At 40.2% G+C, this 18,591-nt stretch overlaps 1 protein-coding gene across 1 annotated transcript in view; it reads left to right on the top strand.

The window, feature by feature from the left end:
• The window catches only part of LOC142136838 (uncharacterized), a 166,380-nt gene extending 150,520 nt beyond the window's left edge, over positions 1-15,860 (top strand). Inside the window, exons 18-23 of the mRNA XM_075194705.1 lie at positions 2,922-3,044; positions 5,210-5,311; positions 6,874-6,965; positions 8,725-8,860; positions 9,457-9,536; positions 14,562-15,860. Of these exons, the coding sequence (XP_075050806.1) occupies positions 2,922-3,044; positions 5,210-5,311; positions 6,874-6,965; positions 8,725-8,860; positions 9,457-9,536; positions 14,562-15,039 (1,011 nt within the window). The 3' untranslated portion in view covers positions 15,040-15,860. The remainder of the gene's footprint in view (positions 1-2,921; positions 3,045-5,209; positions 5,312-6,873; positions 6,966-8,724; positions 8,861-9,456; positions 9,537-14,561) is intronic.
• The last annotated feature ends 2,731 nt before the right edge of the window (positions 15,861-18,591 follow it).

The following is an 18,591-nucleotide window of genomic DNA, read 5'->3' as shown; positions in this document are numbered from 1 at the left end:
GAAGCTATAACCGACAATGAGGCAGCAGACCTCATTGCCTTAAATACACAGATGGCCCAATCAGAGCTTGCCTGCACCCCTGTGGACTAATCAGCAATCTGGCTCCAGACCAATCTGGCTCCAGACCAATCAGGGCTAGACCCTGTCAGACACCCACCGTTGCAGGCTAATGCCTATAACTACAGCCCTGTATTAATTAGCCCGCAGGCTTGCCTGTGCACGCGCCCAGCAGTTCTCCTTTGCTGGGACGCGGCGCTCTCACTCTCTCTCAGTGTCCCGACCGTTGCCTAGGCAACGGCCGGGACGAGCCCCCGGAAGTGACGTCCCGGTCGTCATAGCGACGGCCGGGGCGGAGTTAGGGGAGTCGCGGCGGCTGGGCACCGCCGCGGCTCGTAACAGCGGCAGGGAGCCCAATGCGTCCCGGTTGTTGCACAGGCAAACGGGACGTATGAACCGGAAGTGACGCCCAGGACGTCACGAGCAGTACAGAAAGAGTAGCGGTGGCCGCATCGACTGCTGACAGTTGCCTCTCCTTTAGGTGCAGGACTGGATATCTGAATCCTGCTTAGTAGTATTGTTCATTTTTGAGGAAATCATCATCATCATCAATTTATATAGTGCCACTGATTCCGCAGCACTGTACAGAGAACTGAAATGGCACATGACTGATGCAATAATCATTTATTTGTAGTCAGCGCTACAAGTCATACAAAATACAAATCACAAATAATAAACAGAGCAAGTAGAGACAAGGTTGAATGCAGACAAGAGTGAGCTTTGCTCATGAAATATTATAGTATAGAGGGAAAGGACAATATTGAAACGATGGGAGCTAGTGGGACTCAGAGAGGACAGGGAATTGAGCTGGTAGAACACGCAGAGGGAGCAGGATCAGGTGGGGTAAGATACACACTAGTAAAGAAATGGATATAGGGAGAATGCTTAAAAGATTGGGGGAGGAAGGGTAGGGAGCTCCATATGTGGGGAGCAGCACAGGGTATTTCTTGGAGGTGGGATAGAGAGGTGGGTACCAGAGATGTGGAGTGGTATAAGTCAGAGGCAGATCAAAGTGAGCAAGTGGGAGTGTATCTAGTAAGACGGTCACAGATGTAGGAGAGATAGGGATTGGTTAGGTCTCTTAAGGTGATGGAGAAAAGTTTGATAATGAGAGAATGGATAAGGGTTTTGGTAACGTCCTGAGTGAGAAAGGGGTGTATTCTGGCAATGTTTCGAAGGAGGAGGCAATAACAGCAGAAAGGACTGGATCTATGGAGTGAAGCTCTGAGTGCAGAATCAAGGATGACACCAAGGCAGCAATTGAAGAACAGAACAGAGTGTGATGTGGTCAACCGTGAGGGAGACTAGAGAAGGAATAATGAATAGGTGGGGAAGATGTTGAGCTCCCTTTTGGACATGTTTTAGGTAGCATTTGGATATCTAGGTTTAGATGGTAGATTGATACACAGGATAAAAGAGAAGGAGGAAGGTCAGTGGTGGAGAGGTAGATTTGTGTGTCATCTACATAGAGGTGGTAGTGCAGACCAAAGTAGCATATTAGTTCACTGAGAGAGGAGGTATAAAGAGAAAAGGCAGCGGGCCAAGAACAGAGCTTTGAGAAACCCCAACAAATAGAGGCAGTGGAGGAGAGGATGTCTCAATAGCAGAGACGCTGAAGGAGTGTTCAGAAAGGTAAAATGTGAGCAAAGAAAGAATAGTGGTGCGAAGGTCAATGGAGTATAGGGTGTAGAGGAGAAAAGGGTAGTCAACTGTATAGAATGATGCAAAATGGTCAAGGAAGATGAGCAGTGAGTAATGATCCCTTGAATTAGCCGTGAGTAGCTCATTGGACACTTTTCTGGGGGGTACAGTTTCGGTCGAGAGTAGAGGGTCAGAAAACTGAATGCAGAGGGTCAAGAAAAGATTGAGCAGAGAGAAAGTTGATCAGTCAGTTTTACGCAAGACGCTTAAGTAGTTTAGAAGCAAAGGGGAGGAGAAAGATGGGACTGTAGCTGTAAAGAGAGGTAGGGTCAAGAGGTGGTTTCTTGACGACAGGAGAGATAAGTACAACTTTCAAGGAAAAATACAAGTGGACCGGGACAGGTTGAAGAGATGAGCAAGGTGCAGGTAAGCATTGGTGGGGAGGAGATTGAAGGGAAAGGAATCGAGGAGAGTAGTGTGAAGACCTTGGGCAAGATTTACTAAGCTGCGGGTTTGAAAAAGTGGGGATGTTGCCTATAGCAACCAATCAGATTCTAGCTTTCATTTATTTAGTACCTTCTACAAAATGACAGCTAGAATCTGATTGGTTGCTATAGGCAACATCCCCACTTTTTCAAACCCGCAGCTTAGTAAATCTAGCCCCTTGTCTTCAGTAATAGGAGAGAAAGAACTAAGGGTGGGTAAATGAGTGCAGGGGAAGGTGGGTATAGGGTGATAGATTTGGCAAGAGGAGATTTCTTGAAAATAAGTGTCAATTTTGTCTTTCAAATAGGTGACAAAGTCATAAGCAGTGAGAGAAGAAGGGGAGGGGTGGTGGGCGAGTTAACAATAGCAAAGAGACAAGTGGGGTTAATGGACTGGGTGAATATTAGGGATTAAAAGTAGGTTTTCTTGGCAAGAATGCGGATGATATAGTAAGATGTTATATATTGGACATGGTTCTGAAGTATTTTAAGTATAGTGGCTTTTAAATGCCATAATAATCACCTATCAGTTGAGATAATAGTTGCATGACTACCTCATATGAGGTCTATTAAAAATTAAATATATGTTTCCACAATTTTGCATAACAATGCTAGAAATTAAAAATGAGAAAAAAATATGTAATTTGACAAGAAGAATATGGTTGAAGTTGCAAAAACAATAGTTGGATAAATAATTTGTATTCATGATTTATCAAAAACTATTATTTTTTATTTTAGTTGAAAGAGTTAATGGAAAGATCTACTACAGAAGCCGGGAAGAACTGGGCCGAAATTCAAAGCAAAGTTACTGATTCAGGATTTTTCAATCCACAATACAATGGCCAACACCCAGCTTATAAGGTAACCATTTCCACAACAAGACATTCTAAATAACCATGTGATTTAAATCATTGCTTAGTGTTAACATATTGGGTGCAGCCTAAAATATACCTACTGGCCTATGTCCCTGAAATTGGACATATTTACAGTACCTATAAAACTTATTCAGCCGCTTTTCTCAATTTTTCACATTTTATTATCTTACTTAATGAAATCAACACTATGCCCTTGACCCCAATGTCTTTTGCAGTCTTCTTTGAGTCATTGTCCTTGCAGACTGCAGCACGTTTTTCTCCAATATGTATTTATCTAGCTCCATCCACTAGTCTCTATTTTTACAACTTTTCCTTTCCCTGAAGCAAGTATGCATTGTCATGGCATTATTCCCCCAGCTCCATGTCCACAGTAGGGATAGTGTTCTTAGAATGAAGTCTATGCTTGGCTTGTGTTTAACATTGGAGCCTAAAAGGTTAAACTTTTGTGTCATTACACCATAGAATCTTCCTCCACTTGCTTTGTAGGCTACCCATGTGCATACTGACAAAGTTTTCATGTGAGTTTTCTTCAACAATGATTTTTTGTTTGGCCAATTAAATTATCCACAAAGGTACGTGCGATGTGCCTTCGTGGAATGTTGAAGGCAAGAAAACTGTAACTATGTCAATGTTGCTGTAAGTCTTTTGGTGGCATCCCTAAATGGTGCCCTTCTCACATGGATCCTTAGTTTTGGAGCTAGCTATGTTCGTGACAAATACAAAGTTGTCAGATAGGCTTTCTAGGTCTTTGCGATGACTTGACATTTTCTGTAGGACATTAAAAACCTTTGAAATCATACATCCACCCGCTGATTAGTGATTTTCAATAACTTTTTCTGGGATTTGCTTTGAATTTGCTTTCAAATTTGTGATGACACTGTAAACAACCGTGGGACCTCTTACAGACATGTGTATTTATTTTTAAATCAATTTAATTGTACACAGGTGGGATCCAATGAAATACTTGTGACCTCTGAAAACAACTGATTGCAAATAGGTTTATTTAGGTGCAACTTAGTAAATTGGGTGAATTCTTGTGTAACCAATTATTGTCGGGTTTTTTTATTTGTAATTAATTAAGAAAAAGCGTTAGAGATGTTTCTATATTTGTAATTACAGATTACTTTGTGTTAAATCGGTGGTAAGAATTCTGTAATAAATGCATTTTGATTTCATGAGTTAAGCAAATAAAATGGGAGTAAATAGGTTTTATAGTCACTGTACGCATTGTCTCTATGACCTAGAATTTGTTTTTACCTATAATGCAATGCTGTAACTTCTACCCTCGATGCACTACATGATGACTCAATGATCATTTCAACCCTCACTTTATTTATACACATTGTAAACATAAATGACTGGACAATTATGAATGCTTGAACGCTGCTTATGGGATTTACAATGACAACACAGAGTAATTAAGATTAAAAAACAAAAACAAAAAAAAAAAAAAAAAAACTTAGCTCAGATATGCAGTCAGCAGTCACTTTGTTGGCTCAGTTTAGAGTTTTCACAATTTCCCCTACACAAGCATGTTAAGAGTAAGTTTTTAAATTGTGTTCAGTCATAATTAAGGTGTGTAGTGTTGCCCCTTTGTATTTATTTGGATTCTTAAGACCTTTAAAAACTCAATGGGCCCGATTCCTTAAGGAAAGTAAAGCAAAAAAAAATTGTAACTTTGAACCTTGGCAAAACCATGTTGCATTGGAGGGAAAGGTACATTTAAAATGTGACAACAGATTTATAATTGGGGTAGAGCAGTGTAAAAATAAAGCTATCAAATATTTGTGTGCTACATGAAAAACAGACACTATTTTCCTTATGTGCAAAATAATAAACTCATTTGCACCCCTCGCATTGTAGCATGGTTTTGCCAAGGTTCAAAGTTACTTATTTTTTTGCTTTACTTTCCTTAATGAATCAGTCCCATTAGGTTTGTAGACTAGAAACACACAAATTGCAGTGGCAGGTTTTGATAGGTTGGCTGTACGAAACAGTCCTTTTGTTGTTTGGCAACACTCTACCAAGGCAACCTCGTTCCTGATAACTTGTAAGTCATAAATGTAACAAGTTTCATTTTAAGTCTATTTAATCATTTTACCAAATCAAGGTTTCTTCAAATACATTTTAACATTTCATTTTTGTGTATAGATCAAAATGTACAACAAACTGTTTGGTCATTTAGATGAAGAAATATCCCAGATTTTTCGGATTCTTCTAAAAGATGTTTATTGTGTTCTTGAAAATTACAAGGTATAGTGTGTATCTTTACTGAATATATATTTATATATTAAGTATCAGTTGTTTTTTTACTGGAACACATATAGAGAGTTTGATTCATTAAGGAAAGCAAGTTGCGTTTAAAAAACCCCCAAAACAAATCACACGTAAATTGAGCGCACATCCGCCCATATTCAAGTACACGTGGATCTCAAGAATAAGCCAAATGTGCTTATGCTCGACCTTGGCATGCCCTTACTGTACATGGCCTACATTAGTCCGCTCTTCCCATCTCCGATCCGCCCTTCAAATTATAATCAGTCGGAAGTGTGATTTGTGTGCGGACATCAATTGCATGCAGTTACGTTTGCTGGCGTAAGTCTCGTGCTGGCGCATGCGCAGAGCGATTTTTGCGCAAGATATGGCACATAAATGGACTTACATTCCTTGAAGAATCAGGCGTGGTCACATTGCAATGGGGACATGGGCAAATGCTAGACTGGCCATTACATACCTCCCTTCCCCCAGCATTCCCACCCGTGGAAGAAGCATATCGCCGGGCGGAACATGGGGACAGAGTCCTAATATTGGCACTGTCACACTGAAATCGGGACAGTTGGGAAGTATGATGAATTAATTTGTTTTAATTTATTTTAGGCAATGCATTGTACATGGGGACTGCATATTACATGTGGCGAGTATGCCTACCTATGCACTTCCCCACCAAACTGGTCCTATTAAAAATATAAACCTTCAATAAACAAGTAAATTTTAATACTCACTCTGAACAATGTTGTAAAAAGCTTCAAACACACCAAAGTGAGACATGTAATAAAAAGGCTAGACCGAAAAGGCACACCAGTACCCCCCTCCCCTGTGTACCGAGACCCTTGTTTGGCTGGCACTCTGGGCAGTGGGACTTCTCGCACTGCCCTATTTATGACTATGGTAATAATAAAGAAGTAGGTGGTTGGATTTTCATGTGACAGAAGCACTGCACATTCAGGCGCACTTATATCTTACAGAAACTGCTCACAGGTGTAGATATCAGAGCTGGTGCTACCATTAGGTGAACTTAGGCAGTTGGCTAGGGCGCCCATCGCCACAGTCCCAATACTGGGTGGAAAGCATGCTTCCCCACCTCCCGCTTGCTAGGGCAAATAGTGTAGATGGAAGCACAATGCAAGTGGTGGGGGTAGGGTGTTGCTTCTGACTGGTCAGGGGGAGCCTCTTATCTGAAGCTCTATAGTGTCATGTTCTAGGATACGCTATGATGTTTTGTCCCAAAATGATCTTTAATTTATTGTACTGTACTGTCATGTAATGTAATGTTCCATAATGTAATGTAACATCCTGCTATGTAATGTTCTGTACTGTTTTATGCTCTATGTACAGCGCTGTGGACCCTGTGTGGCAGCATATATATATATATATATATATATATATATATATATATATATATTTATTTATTAATAATAATAATAATAATACAGGCAGATCTTGTAGAAGGTATAGCAATTTTGATACAATTTTGTAGTGATATTTTCTCTTGAAATATTGTTCAATCTTTGAAACCGTATGATTTTTACATGTAGGAAAAGGCAACCAAATTATTTACAAGAGAACTGCAATACCAGAAGAAAAAGCAAGTAACCGTTAGAAAGTCTCTGGGATGTGCGTTGGACTGGTAAGGTGCACAGATATTGTGGGGTTAATGTACAGTTGGATGCAAAATGTGTTTTTCATTATGGTGCATGCAGGCTAGTGTAGCCCAAGTGCGTTTTGCACACCTTGAGTATTATGTAGGGGTGGAAGCAGCCGCAAATATGCCTGTCAGGAGGCGCATCTGTGGCAACTGGTTCACCCCTGTGATGATGTGATATCTTGATAATCATCAGCACTGACATTGCAAATGTTTTTAAAAATAAATATTTATTTTCTAAAAGCATGCCCCCCCCCCCCTTCAAAAGTACTCCCAGCTCTAGCACTGCTAGACTAGGCTGGTATCAGCAAAATTGGGGGTACGAAATGTGTGGATTTCCAACGAAAATACGGATACCAACACTAGGCTATGCTGAAGTCACCCTTCAATAGTGACACTCAGTCATAGGCCATTCAGCATGAGGCTGGATTCCCTAGGGGGAGCAGGCCTGCCCCAAAAAAATGCAGCCCCCCCCCCCCCCTTCCCCTAGGAAATACCAGCCCCATGCTGAAAGCACTAGGGCTCATCCCACACCCCTGCCACAGTGGGTGTGGGGTAATAAACAAATTAAAGTGGTATATAAGCATTTTCTCATGGTGAACTACTGGTGGCAGCAAGCCCAGGTCACAAAAAAGTGTTTGTGAATGCCAGGGCATGCTGATGCTTGTAGCAGTACAGGCACTATCATTCACAGTCTGCTGGGACCTGTAGGGCACCATGGCAAATTGCGGTAAGAAACACACCCACTTTTATTATAATGACCCCGCCACACACACACACATTTTATTTCTCATCTTATTCTTAGGGTCTGTTGGGGCCTTTACTGGGGATCTGCCAAGCATTCCATGGGTTAAAAGACAAACAAACAAACAAAAAAAAAAAAAAAAAAAAACACAAAGTGGGGTAACTTCCACCAGTTTATAATTCTCTCCAGGGGCAGGCTAGCCTGGGCAGGGGGGACATCTGCTCTCAGGCTGGTCTCATTGTGGGCTACCTTTGGCTGTGTCACTGGGCTACCTGCATTTTTACCTTTAAAATGTTTCTAATAAGCTGCTGTGCCGAGTCTTGCCCCTCCCCCAGCCAGCCCCTGATTGTCTCTCAGTATATCCTTTCAGATACTGCTGAATTACAGAGATTAAACAGAGAATAGGAGCTTACAAACTTTTATGTATACAGTAGAAACATATTATATACAGTTAAAAAAATGAAAATGCATCATTAGCAAAGCCAATTACCTTTCTAAAATTCACAAAAATATTGTGGATCTGGCTGTTCAGAGTATATGCATCTGGAGAAAAAAATTATGAAATGTTAGTAGAAAAAAAAGATAATTAAAATTCACAAAGAGCACCAGAAAACACAGAAATATTAGCGTAATTGAGGAGAAACAATATACTGAAACTGTATGCTAATGCCAACTAGAGGAGAACTTTGTCATTACAGAGGGATCATGACACAAACATTGTAACCTGTGAAATACGGGCTTACAAAGTAACTTGTGATCAGCGGTATTAAGGTGTTAACCCACACTTGTCAATGCGCCCAGAATGTACAGGAAACTCCTACATTTGGGGGGCTCTTCCGTACTCCTGGGAGGGCAGGCCCACCTTCGGGAAGTGCCTGAAGTGGGAGGGACTTGATGCAAATCTCCACCATTCATATCTTCATTAACCCCACCCCCCGCTTCTCGATGAGATGCAACCTGACTTATTGTGATTATTAGGTTTTGTTTCACCTACTATAGGTACATGGGAAAAACTAGATCATCTTTCAATGAGAACACTTTAATGAAGTCTGTTGAAAACCTCTTCAAGGAAAGTATGAAGAAACATATATTAGAGCCAGCTTACAATGACAGCATTGAAAATACTAACCGAAGAGTAAGTATATTGATACACATAGGGTAAATAGGGTTGGTATGATACCCCAGCTGTTTTACAAGTTTGGTAGAAGCACTGAAATTAAAACATACTTGCCAACTTCTAGCAGTCAACATCTGGGAGCTGCCGGGGAAAGGTGGGCGTGCGGGGGTGAAGTTCAGAAAATCGCGTCATTTGGCCTTGCCCCCGTGACGTAATGACGCAAACTCATCATTTTACTCAGGGACTCGCGGCATTTGGATCTAATTCTGCCCGCTTCACTAGGAAGTGGGCAGATGCGGGAGGCTGCCATACTCTTCCAGAAGTCCGGGAGACCCACCCGAAATCCAGGAGTCTCCCGGACATTCAGAGAGAGTTGGCAAGTATGAGTTAAAATAGTTTTTAAATGTGGACTTTTCCCTTACATATAGCGGAAGCAGCCATTTTGTGGTCCAATAAATGTTGGTCAAAATGTTGCTTTAGCTCACAAAATGGCCACCTCCACTATACACATTGTCTGTAAGGGTGCTCTTTAAGATTATAGGCATGTATTGTGCAGTTAATGTTGTTTCAAACACAGGATATCATACAAGTATTGAAAATCTTGTTTCCTCTAGATGGCTACACAAATTCAACAAGTTTTAAAAGATGTACAGGAGACTTTCTTAAAGAATACAATTTCCCTTTATAATGAAAGGTAAGAACCATCTCTTTCTTCAGAACTTTATACACCAAGTTATATTATTACACTTGTCTAAATGAGATATCAAGGAAATGGTTTATGTCTGTATAGCTCGATTAGAGCTCACATAACACCCTGAAATGACTTTCAGGGTAGTCATGCAGAGCTGGCAGTCTTGCAATAGTTCTCAAGAGAACACAGAAAGTGATATTTTTAGCCAAATATTTTAAGACATTCAAATCATAGACATAGTTCAATGTCATATCAGAAATGTACCACTGTGGACAGTATGGAAAAGTAAAATGTTTGTAATAAAATTTTACAAATTTTAAGATGTCATGTCACCTTCCAAATAAACGCCTATCACACAGCTGTTATGTTCGGTCTGTCGCTACCAATAAATATTGTCTGATTTGTTCTATGTGGTTCCAACGCACAAAAGAAATTTAATAGCAAAGCAATAGAATTATAGCAAATACAAATATCAGGCAAAGCTAGATAATACATATAATATGCAATAACAGAATGAAGTACAACGATACATACGCAGTGCACTGGATATCCAGCTAACAGTCATTCAGTCCTGAAGCCTGTGGTCAAAGTAGACTGAATAATGGTCTCAGTGCCTAGTTATATACAGTTTGTGGTACATAAAAAACAGGGTTTGTGTCATGGCATTTTTCCATTGGTTCAGGATTTAGGACAGTTCAGCATAATGCAGGTCATAGGTCGGTTCAAACGATGCTCTCCAAGGGTGGGAGGTCAACTCTCCAACAGCTGCCTACGTGTCTTCCCGTCTAAATACTGGTTCAAACCAGTCTATTAGCATTCCAAACACAATATCGTTTTGAGCATTAATCCTTTATCTTCCATAACTACATACGCAAGGTACAATCGCTTAGCCAATTGTAGCAGATGTCTAATGGTAGAAAGTAGATTAGTAGGACACTAAATATGATACATTTCCTATATCCTGAACCTTAAATATCAATAAAGTGGTTTTAACATTATTATATTAAAACTATTAAATCTATTACATTTGATTATAAAAGACTATGTGCTGGAATTTTTTTAAGGTGAACTATTTACAAATGTATGTGAGTGTAAATGTATGTAGAAGTGTTCGCTAGTGTTATTGCGTAATATGCCCTTCCACGCCGTAGCGTGCTCTCGCATATTTTCAGATAAAGCCAATTAAATCAATGGTTATTAATTTGAAACAACTTCATCCAATTATTTGACTTTCACACAGTCAAGTCACCTTCCACATTGTGTGTGTGTGTGAGCAAAATTTGACTGCAATGTCACGTTCTAGATGCATAGCCATTACACATCTATGTCACCATCCACATTCAGTCATCACTACAGCCCACAGCCATGTCATCCTCCACATACACTACTGTATTTACAGCCATGTCACCTCGCATATACACAGCTATAACCAGCCACAGCCATGTCACCTTCCACATACAATACCGTAATTACAGCCATGGCACCTTGCATATACACAGCTATAACCAGCCACAGCATGTCACCACCTTCCACATACACATTCATCACTACAGCCACAGCCATGTCATTTCCACATACACTGCCAGGGCTGCCATCAGAAACTGGGGCCCAGTACTAATTAGACAGGACCCCATCCCCTCCCCTCCCTCCTCGCCGTACATGTCCCCCCTCTCTTCACCATACATGCCCCCTTTCCTCATTAAAGGATAAATTATTTGTTATCACAAAGTTTTCTACTTATCTGGATGAGTTTTCCAGAGCAAAACTGTAGTTTACAATACAGTAGGAAGCCCTGGTCAATTAAGTCTGATAATACAGTGTCCATAATATAGCAAATAAATTGACAAGTAAGAAAATTATCCTCAACTGGTAACAAGAAACAGATTTTTAATGAAATCTATAAACCTGACCGATTACAACCATAATCTATCTAGCAATGGAAACCTTAAAAGCCGACCAGACCCTCTTATGCGCATCATAGACGACAAAAAGATCCTCAATCCCGCGATAGTCTTGATTCCTATGCATAACAGTCATCAAAGTTCTGACCGCATCCAAAGAATGAAGAGTGCCCTCTTCCTCTGGAGACTTACTCGTGACGAGAGCTGGAATGTCCCGATTAAATGTGGAATCTGGAAACCACCTTAGGTTGGAAGGAAGGTTTGGTCAAAAGAACTGCCCTATCGTCATGGAAAACTAAGAGAAGAGGAGACTTGCGGGACAAGGCTGCTAGTTCTGAATCTCTTAACCGTAGAAATAGTCAAAAGGAAGACAGTTTTCTAACTTTAGAAATATCAAATCCACAGATCAACAGTTCAAAGGGTAATTGCTGTAAAGCATTTGAGACAGTTGAAATCCTACTGGGCAACTGGAGGAACATAAGGAAATACACCCTGCAAAAATGTACATCTGGTAGCAGAGCTAGTTTTCTTTGAAAGAAGAGAGAGTGAACACTTGAACCGTAAGAGAGCTTAGGGTAGTAACCAGCATCTAACTCCTCTTGTAACAACATAAGTAACTTTGGTAAACAGAGAGAACCGGAAGGAAACCCTTTAATCTCACACCAAGAAATATATGTTCTCCAGACTCTATAATTGTTTCTGTCCAAACCGGTTTCCTTGTCCAAAGAATGGTTTGCACCACACAATCAAACCCTTCACTCTAAGGATCATGGTTTCAGCAGCTACTGAATCCAACGACTCTAAACCTTGGTTTAGAAATGGCCCTTGATTTGATCTGGTCTGAGCAGCAGACTTCATGATGGACCCACCGCCATGGAGCAATCTTGGTGTACCAGGCCCTTCGAGTCCAATTTGAAGCTACCAGAACAACCTGAGGGAATCTTCACCTTTTCAAGACTATCAAAACCATCGCTACCTGAGAGATTAAAGTAATTCAATGGAAACTGCCAGGGAACAGACACGATGTCTGCCCTTGGATCTCATGCCCAGGAACAGTAAAGCTCCACCTTTTGGCTCAACCATGACATCAACTTGTCGACGTCTGGTTGACCCCCACTTGTCCAAAATCTGGCAGACTTCCAGTTGCAGAAACCATTTACCAAGGCGAAGAATGTGCCTGCTCATAAAGACTGCTTTTCAATTTTCCATCCCTAGGATGAAGATTGCCATGCTTTGTTAGGCCTATCAAAAGATCCTGCAGGTCTCCTGCGTGGCCATAGGACTCCTGTTGCTGCCCTGGTGATTGAGATATGCCACTCCCCTTACATTGTCTGACTGTACCTACACTGCCCTACCGCGCAGCAGATTGTCCATGCTGATCAAAGCACGGAACACTGTTTGCAGTTCTGACACATCGATTGGTAGAGTGAATTCCTCCAAAGTCCAAAAAGCCTGAAAGCAGGCGTGAAGAGCTACAGCCACCCAATCTGACATGAATAACCTTTGCAGAGAATCTCCCTCTGCAGCTACCAAAAGAACGACTGACACACCTTTGGGGAGAGATGTTTCATCTCAATGGAAAGACACAGGTGAGATCTTTTCCACTTCGAGAGAAGTTCCAACTGAAACTTCCTCGCATGAAACTGAGCAAACTGGACCCTCACAAAAGTCAGCACAATTTTACTCAGAACAGTCATCCTGAAGTCTGTTTGACCGCCAGCAGAGACCTTACCATTTTCCATAAAGCCTGCATCTGGTCCAGCAGCAAGATCATCATGTTTCCGGGTGTTGAAAAGCAGACCAAAAAATTTTATCCACGGTGACGGAATCAAGTTGGACTACTGGTAGTTCAGAATCTAGCTGTGGGATTCCAGAATCTGTGTAAGAGCCTGTGTACATGGGACAGAGCCCAAAAGGAAAGAGTCCAAAACTCGTAATGATTGGATTGAACAGCAAACCTGAGAAGGGACTGATGTCCGTCACAGATCGGAACGTGTAAATATGCATCCTTAATGTCGAAAGAAACCAAAAAAACTCATCCTGAAGTGGCTGTAGAATCCTCTTGGACTCCAGATCAGCCTCCCAGCCCTTTAGCCAGAGGATCAGACAAGCTGAAAATGCAGAGGCTGAGATCCTAGCACCAATAAGTCCCACATCCAGAGCTACTTCTCCAAAGTACTCCATAATGCTCTGAATTTACTCCTTTGAGATGAGCAATATAGAACCCAGCTTGCCAGTTAATAAGCCTTCTGAAAGTTGTTTTTACCAGCGCTCAACAGCTTTATTCAGCCAAGCAGAAGCTAACGCAGACCTTAAAGAGGCTTCTGCCACCACAAAAATGGACTTAAGCATGCCCTCAATCTTACAGACACTGGATCTGCCAAATTCCCTGTAAATCAGGGAAGGACAACCCTCCCAAGTATGGACCAGTTGAGCAAGCTGGCTCAGCTATAGAATTGGCTAGAGATCTAGCCCAGGCAGGTTCCACCATGTACCTCCGATCCCATGCTCTGTCAGTGTACAGGCATCAATTCTATGCGCTGCTCTGCTTCCAGCTGCCTCTGCTGACTTATGCGGCTATGAAGTAAATTTGAAAATTAAAGTAAAATTAAAATAAACTGTAATAAATGCTGCCATGGCAGCCCTAGACAAAATGCCCTCTACACTGTCAGACACTTCAACTAAACTAAGGGCCTTACAGGACAGGGGCATAGAAGGGGAGGCGCTATGGACAACTATTTGCCTGTACCAGGTACCAGAGTCTCCCAATGGATGTTGGAGAAATATTGATTTTCTCTGTCCAGATATAATGTGCTTTTAATGGATGCCACATTTTTTTTTTACTTTACAGCTCCTTTCCTCTTGCTATTATGTTTTCAGTAATACACAGTATTTCAAGTGTAGCATATTATATGATGTTCAAATTGATATTCAGGAATAGAGGAAATGTTCATTACAAATAAAAAGATCTAGAACTCAGCTAGAACTCAATTCAAAATACCTTTTATGTTCCCACATGTTCACTTACTTTTGTCAACATTAAGTTTCCATCTATTTAGTTTAGATGAACACAGACATAAATACACAACTCACTGTCTTCAACTACAATATGTGTGTTTAATTGCAGGTGGCCTGCTAATCTGGCGAAGTTCATGGTCCGTTCATGCTTTCCGTTGACTTCCATTCATAACTCACAACCCAGCTGCACATTCTGCGGAGATATAAGGTGTTCTGTGTGCAATTACATTGAAAGCACCACAACATTTACCAGCAGCAGAAAAAAAACAGAGTTCAAATTCACACAAACTTTGAGTTGTATCTCAAAAAACGTCATCTACCTTATCACATGCAAGAAATGTAAGCAACAGTACGTTGGACAGACCTCCAACTCTGTACGAAGGAGATTCATTGACCACTTGTCCACTATAAACCGTAAAAAGGACTTGACTCTTCCTAAGCATTTCAATTTGCCCAACCATTCTATACATGATGTAGCTCTGGTAGTAATTGAACAGGTGACAAATGTGACAGAACTGTTGAAGAGGGAGCGATATTGGATTCGGGAACTTGACACCCTGACACCAAATGGTTTGAATGAAATATGAAATATCCACTGATAGATAACAGTTTCTGTGCCTGAACAAAATTTAATACACATTCCATTATGTCATACTTGCCTACTCTCCCAGACATTACGAATTACATAGACTCCCGGAAGAGCAGGCTTCCCTCACAGATCCACTCACCTCACCACTGAAGTGGGAGGAGGTGGTGCTTAATGACACAGATCATATTAATCATACCCCCCCCCCCCCCCATTGCAAAATGCCACAAATTGTGAAATTGCACAGCAGGGCCGTGGCCATAGTGATGCAATCGTTCCACAACTTCCCCCAACACTTTACCTCCCCTTCAGGATTTACATTGTTGGCAAGTATGCATTATGTGCTGTAAATACGGCACATGCTGTACCTAAACTACAACAAAGCTGCAACAAAATTCTGGTGGGGGGGCTATAGGCGGAAGTCCTCTTTAAAACAAATAAAATCAAGAATGTTACACAATTCTACGATGGAGAAATAGGTGGTGGCAGAAAAATCTGACCGTGCAGGGTACACCTTTAGTGATTTAGAACGAATATATTCAAAATAGTAGATGGTGGCTCAAATTGTAAATGTAGCATTGCAAAATGTACGACTGTCATTATTTGATTAATGCTTACCGAACTGACAATTCTTTTATATCTTATTCATTTCATGTGCTTTATTAAAAATTAACTTTCATAAGCTGTAGCTCAATAATAGCAGGGTTAATTGGTAATTTAGGTTACAGTTCTGTGTTTTAATATACATTTCTGTACTTTGTTCTGGTAGAAATTAAGATCATGTATTCAAACATGAATGAATAAAAAGGTATCTGCATTTTACTCCTGTTGTGAGTTTTGTTTTCCTTTAATAAAAGTCTGATATTAATATAAATTTAATTGTAAACTGTACAGGTGGATTTGGAACCAAAAGGTGACTAAAAGCCTTTCACTATACATAGTTCAGTATATTACAAAAAGCATTTACTTTTGCCTTGTTACTATTATCTCTCTACTGAGTAGTCTTATAAAGTGTAATCAAATATTATGCTTTATTTCTACAAATGCCTAATTAAGTCGGCATATAATCAGTTGTCTTAACCGTATTGTGTGTCTAAATTGACTTCCTTTGTTATAATATAATTTACAGTATTTACATCCATCTGTGTATAGAAAAAGAATAATAGCCATATGTTGGTTCATAATATTTTTAGTACTATAATATCTGTAAGGTTACGTGGTCTTCTCCAGCTCATTCATATTTTGTTTTCAAGTACCTTAGTTAGGTCCCTGTCCGTTTGTAGTGTTTATAAATGTTTATTTAAAATACTTTTAATATTGTGATATGCGATATTGAGGCATTCTATACTAGTATCAAACACAACAATGGCACTGGGGCGATCAAATACTTTCTGAACATGAACATTTGTGAATTTAACAACTTGCTGGTAACACTAATGGAGTTCATGCTTACATGGAACTTCCTCACAGTTGATGAAAAAAAATCTTCAAATTCAGGGTACTACGATGGGGAGCACCTGAGTTCACACCTATGTAAACATCTATCTAGGCTAGTGGGATCAGAAATACGTCTTCACCAAATCCCATGAAAAATATACCAACCACATTTTAATGTGGCTAAGATACATCGATTATGTACTTATTTGGGAGGGTGCCAAGGGTTAATGGAAGAATTCATTGAGATTCTTAACAGAAATTCCTTCAACCTACTGCTAACTATGTACATGAGCCAAATAAGGGTGCATTTCCTTGATCTCTCAATAATCATTGATGAAGAGGGTAACATTCTTAAAGATATGTTCAGGAAAGACACTGCAACCAACAGTATCCTCCACCATGACGGCGCACACCCCATAGCCACACCAAGAGCTATCCCAAAAGGTAAATATCTGAGAAAATGCAGAAATTGCTCTGATGATCATGTGTTTGAACAAAGCACTAGCACTCAAAATAAAAATTGGAAACCAGGGGTTCATAGCAATAACTACTTCAAAAAAACATATCAACATGACGGGAAATTTCAACGACATGAACTAATACATCCCAATAAGAAAGATGAAGGAACCCCAAAAAATCTGATTTGTGGGCACTTATTGTACAGAAGCCAATAAACTTTTATAAATTCGAAAAATGGACACTGACCTAACTAAGGTACCGTATTTCCCCATGTATAAGACGCACCTTTTTCCCCAAAATTTTGGGTTTAATAACTGGGTGCGTCTTATACAGGGGTAGTAGCACTTACCCTGTCAGATGACTCCTCTGTCCGGTAGAGTCTTCTCTCCGTCTGATCCTGATGCTGGAAACCCGATTAAGGTCCTCTCTGCGATGTCCGGATGTCCTTTCAGGACCTTGACAAGGTCCTAAAAGGCATTCTTTCAGGACCTTAAGGTCCTGAAAGGATTGTCAAGGTCCTGAAAGGACATCCGGACATCGCAGAGAGGACCTTAATCGGGTTTCCAGCATCAGGATCAGACGGAGAGAAGACAGAAGACTTTACCAGACAGAGGAAGCATCTGACTAGGGTAAGTCAGAATTCACTATAGCGTAGTCTCTCCACTGTATAAGATGCACAAATACTCTGTGAAAAAATTGAGGATAATGTTTATCCTCAATTTTTTCACATGATTTAAATAGGTGCGTCTTATACAGTGGAGCGTCCTATACATGGGGAAATACGGTACTTGAAAACAAAATATGCATAAGCTGGAGACCACGTAAACCTTAAAGATCTTCCAGTATGCAACCAGTTGACAACAAAACATCAGAAGAGAAAATATATTCAAGGATCTTTAAAATTTGTAAACTGTCTCATAAGACTACAAAAGAGTACTTGGGACAGAAACAACCAGACTAAATCAATTCAAGAGGTTATAAATTGCAGAACCCAACATGTAATCTACTGTCTCATGTCTGTATAATTTGAAATATGTGGAAAAACTAAAAGAATGCTAAAGCAGAGTATGTTAGAACATGTCGGTACAATCTGTAATGCAGTTACTGATCAAAAGAAACTCAAACCTCTGACACCAATTGCTAAGCGTTTTCTGAGACATCATGAAGGCAATCATCAATGACTACAAGCATTTGGCATGCAGAGGATTAAAGGCGACATCAGAGAAGAAGACATTGATATAAAATAAAAAACTTTTGAAGAATTACTTTTGATTTTTCCAATGGACTGTGTAATGCCTAAAAAGTGTAAATGAAAATATAACACTCGGTTTTTTTTGGTTTTTTTTTACATATAGACCTCTCACTACATAAGTATTCCAATTGATTTTATTGATAAGTTAACGTAAATACTTACCCCACTTTTAGGAGACCATCAAATATCCCTATTATAAGATCATTCCCCCTGGAGCACTGATTTCACATTTCACTATCACTCCAATCTATTATCACCTCACATCAGATACTATGCATGTATTACTCACAATTATAGTTAACGTAACTAAGTTGCCTTCACGGACACATCAATTCTAATTAACCCTCTTTACTTATGACCCTTCCCCCTACCACCGTATAGTTCATTATGAATCATTTGTAACAT

The sequence above is a fragment of the Mixophyes fleayi genome, chromosome 1, assembly GCF_038048845.1.
Source record: "Mixophyes fleayi isolate aMixFle1 chromosome 1, aMixFle1.hap1, whole genome shotgun sequence".
Lineage (NCBI taxonomy): Eukaryota > Metazoa > Chordata > Amphibia > Anura > Limnodynastidae > Mixophyes > Mixophyes fleayi.
Note: the sequence above shows the minus strand (reverse complement) of the source record. Positions and strands in the feature narration are given on the sequence as shown.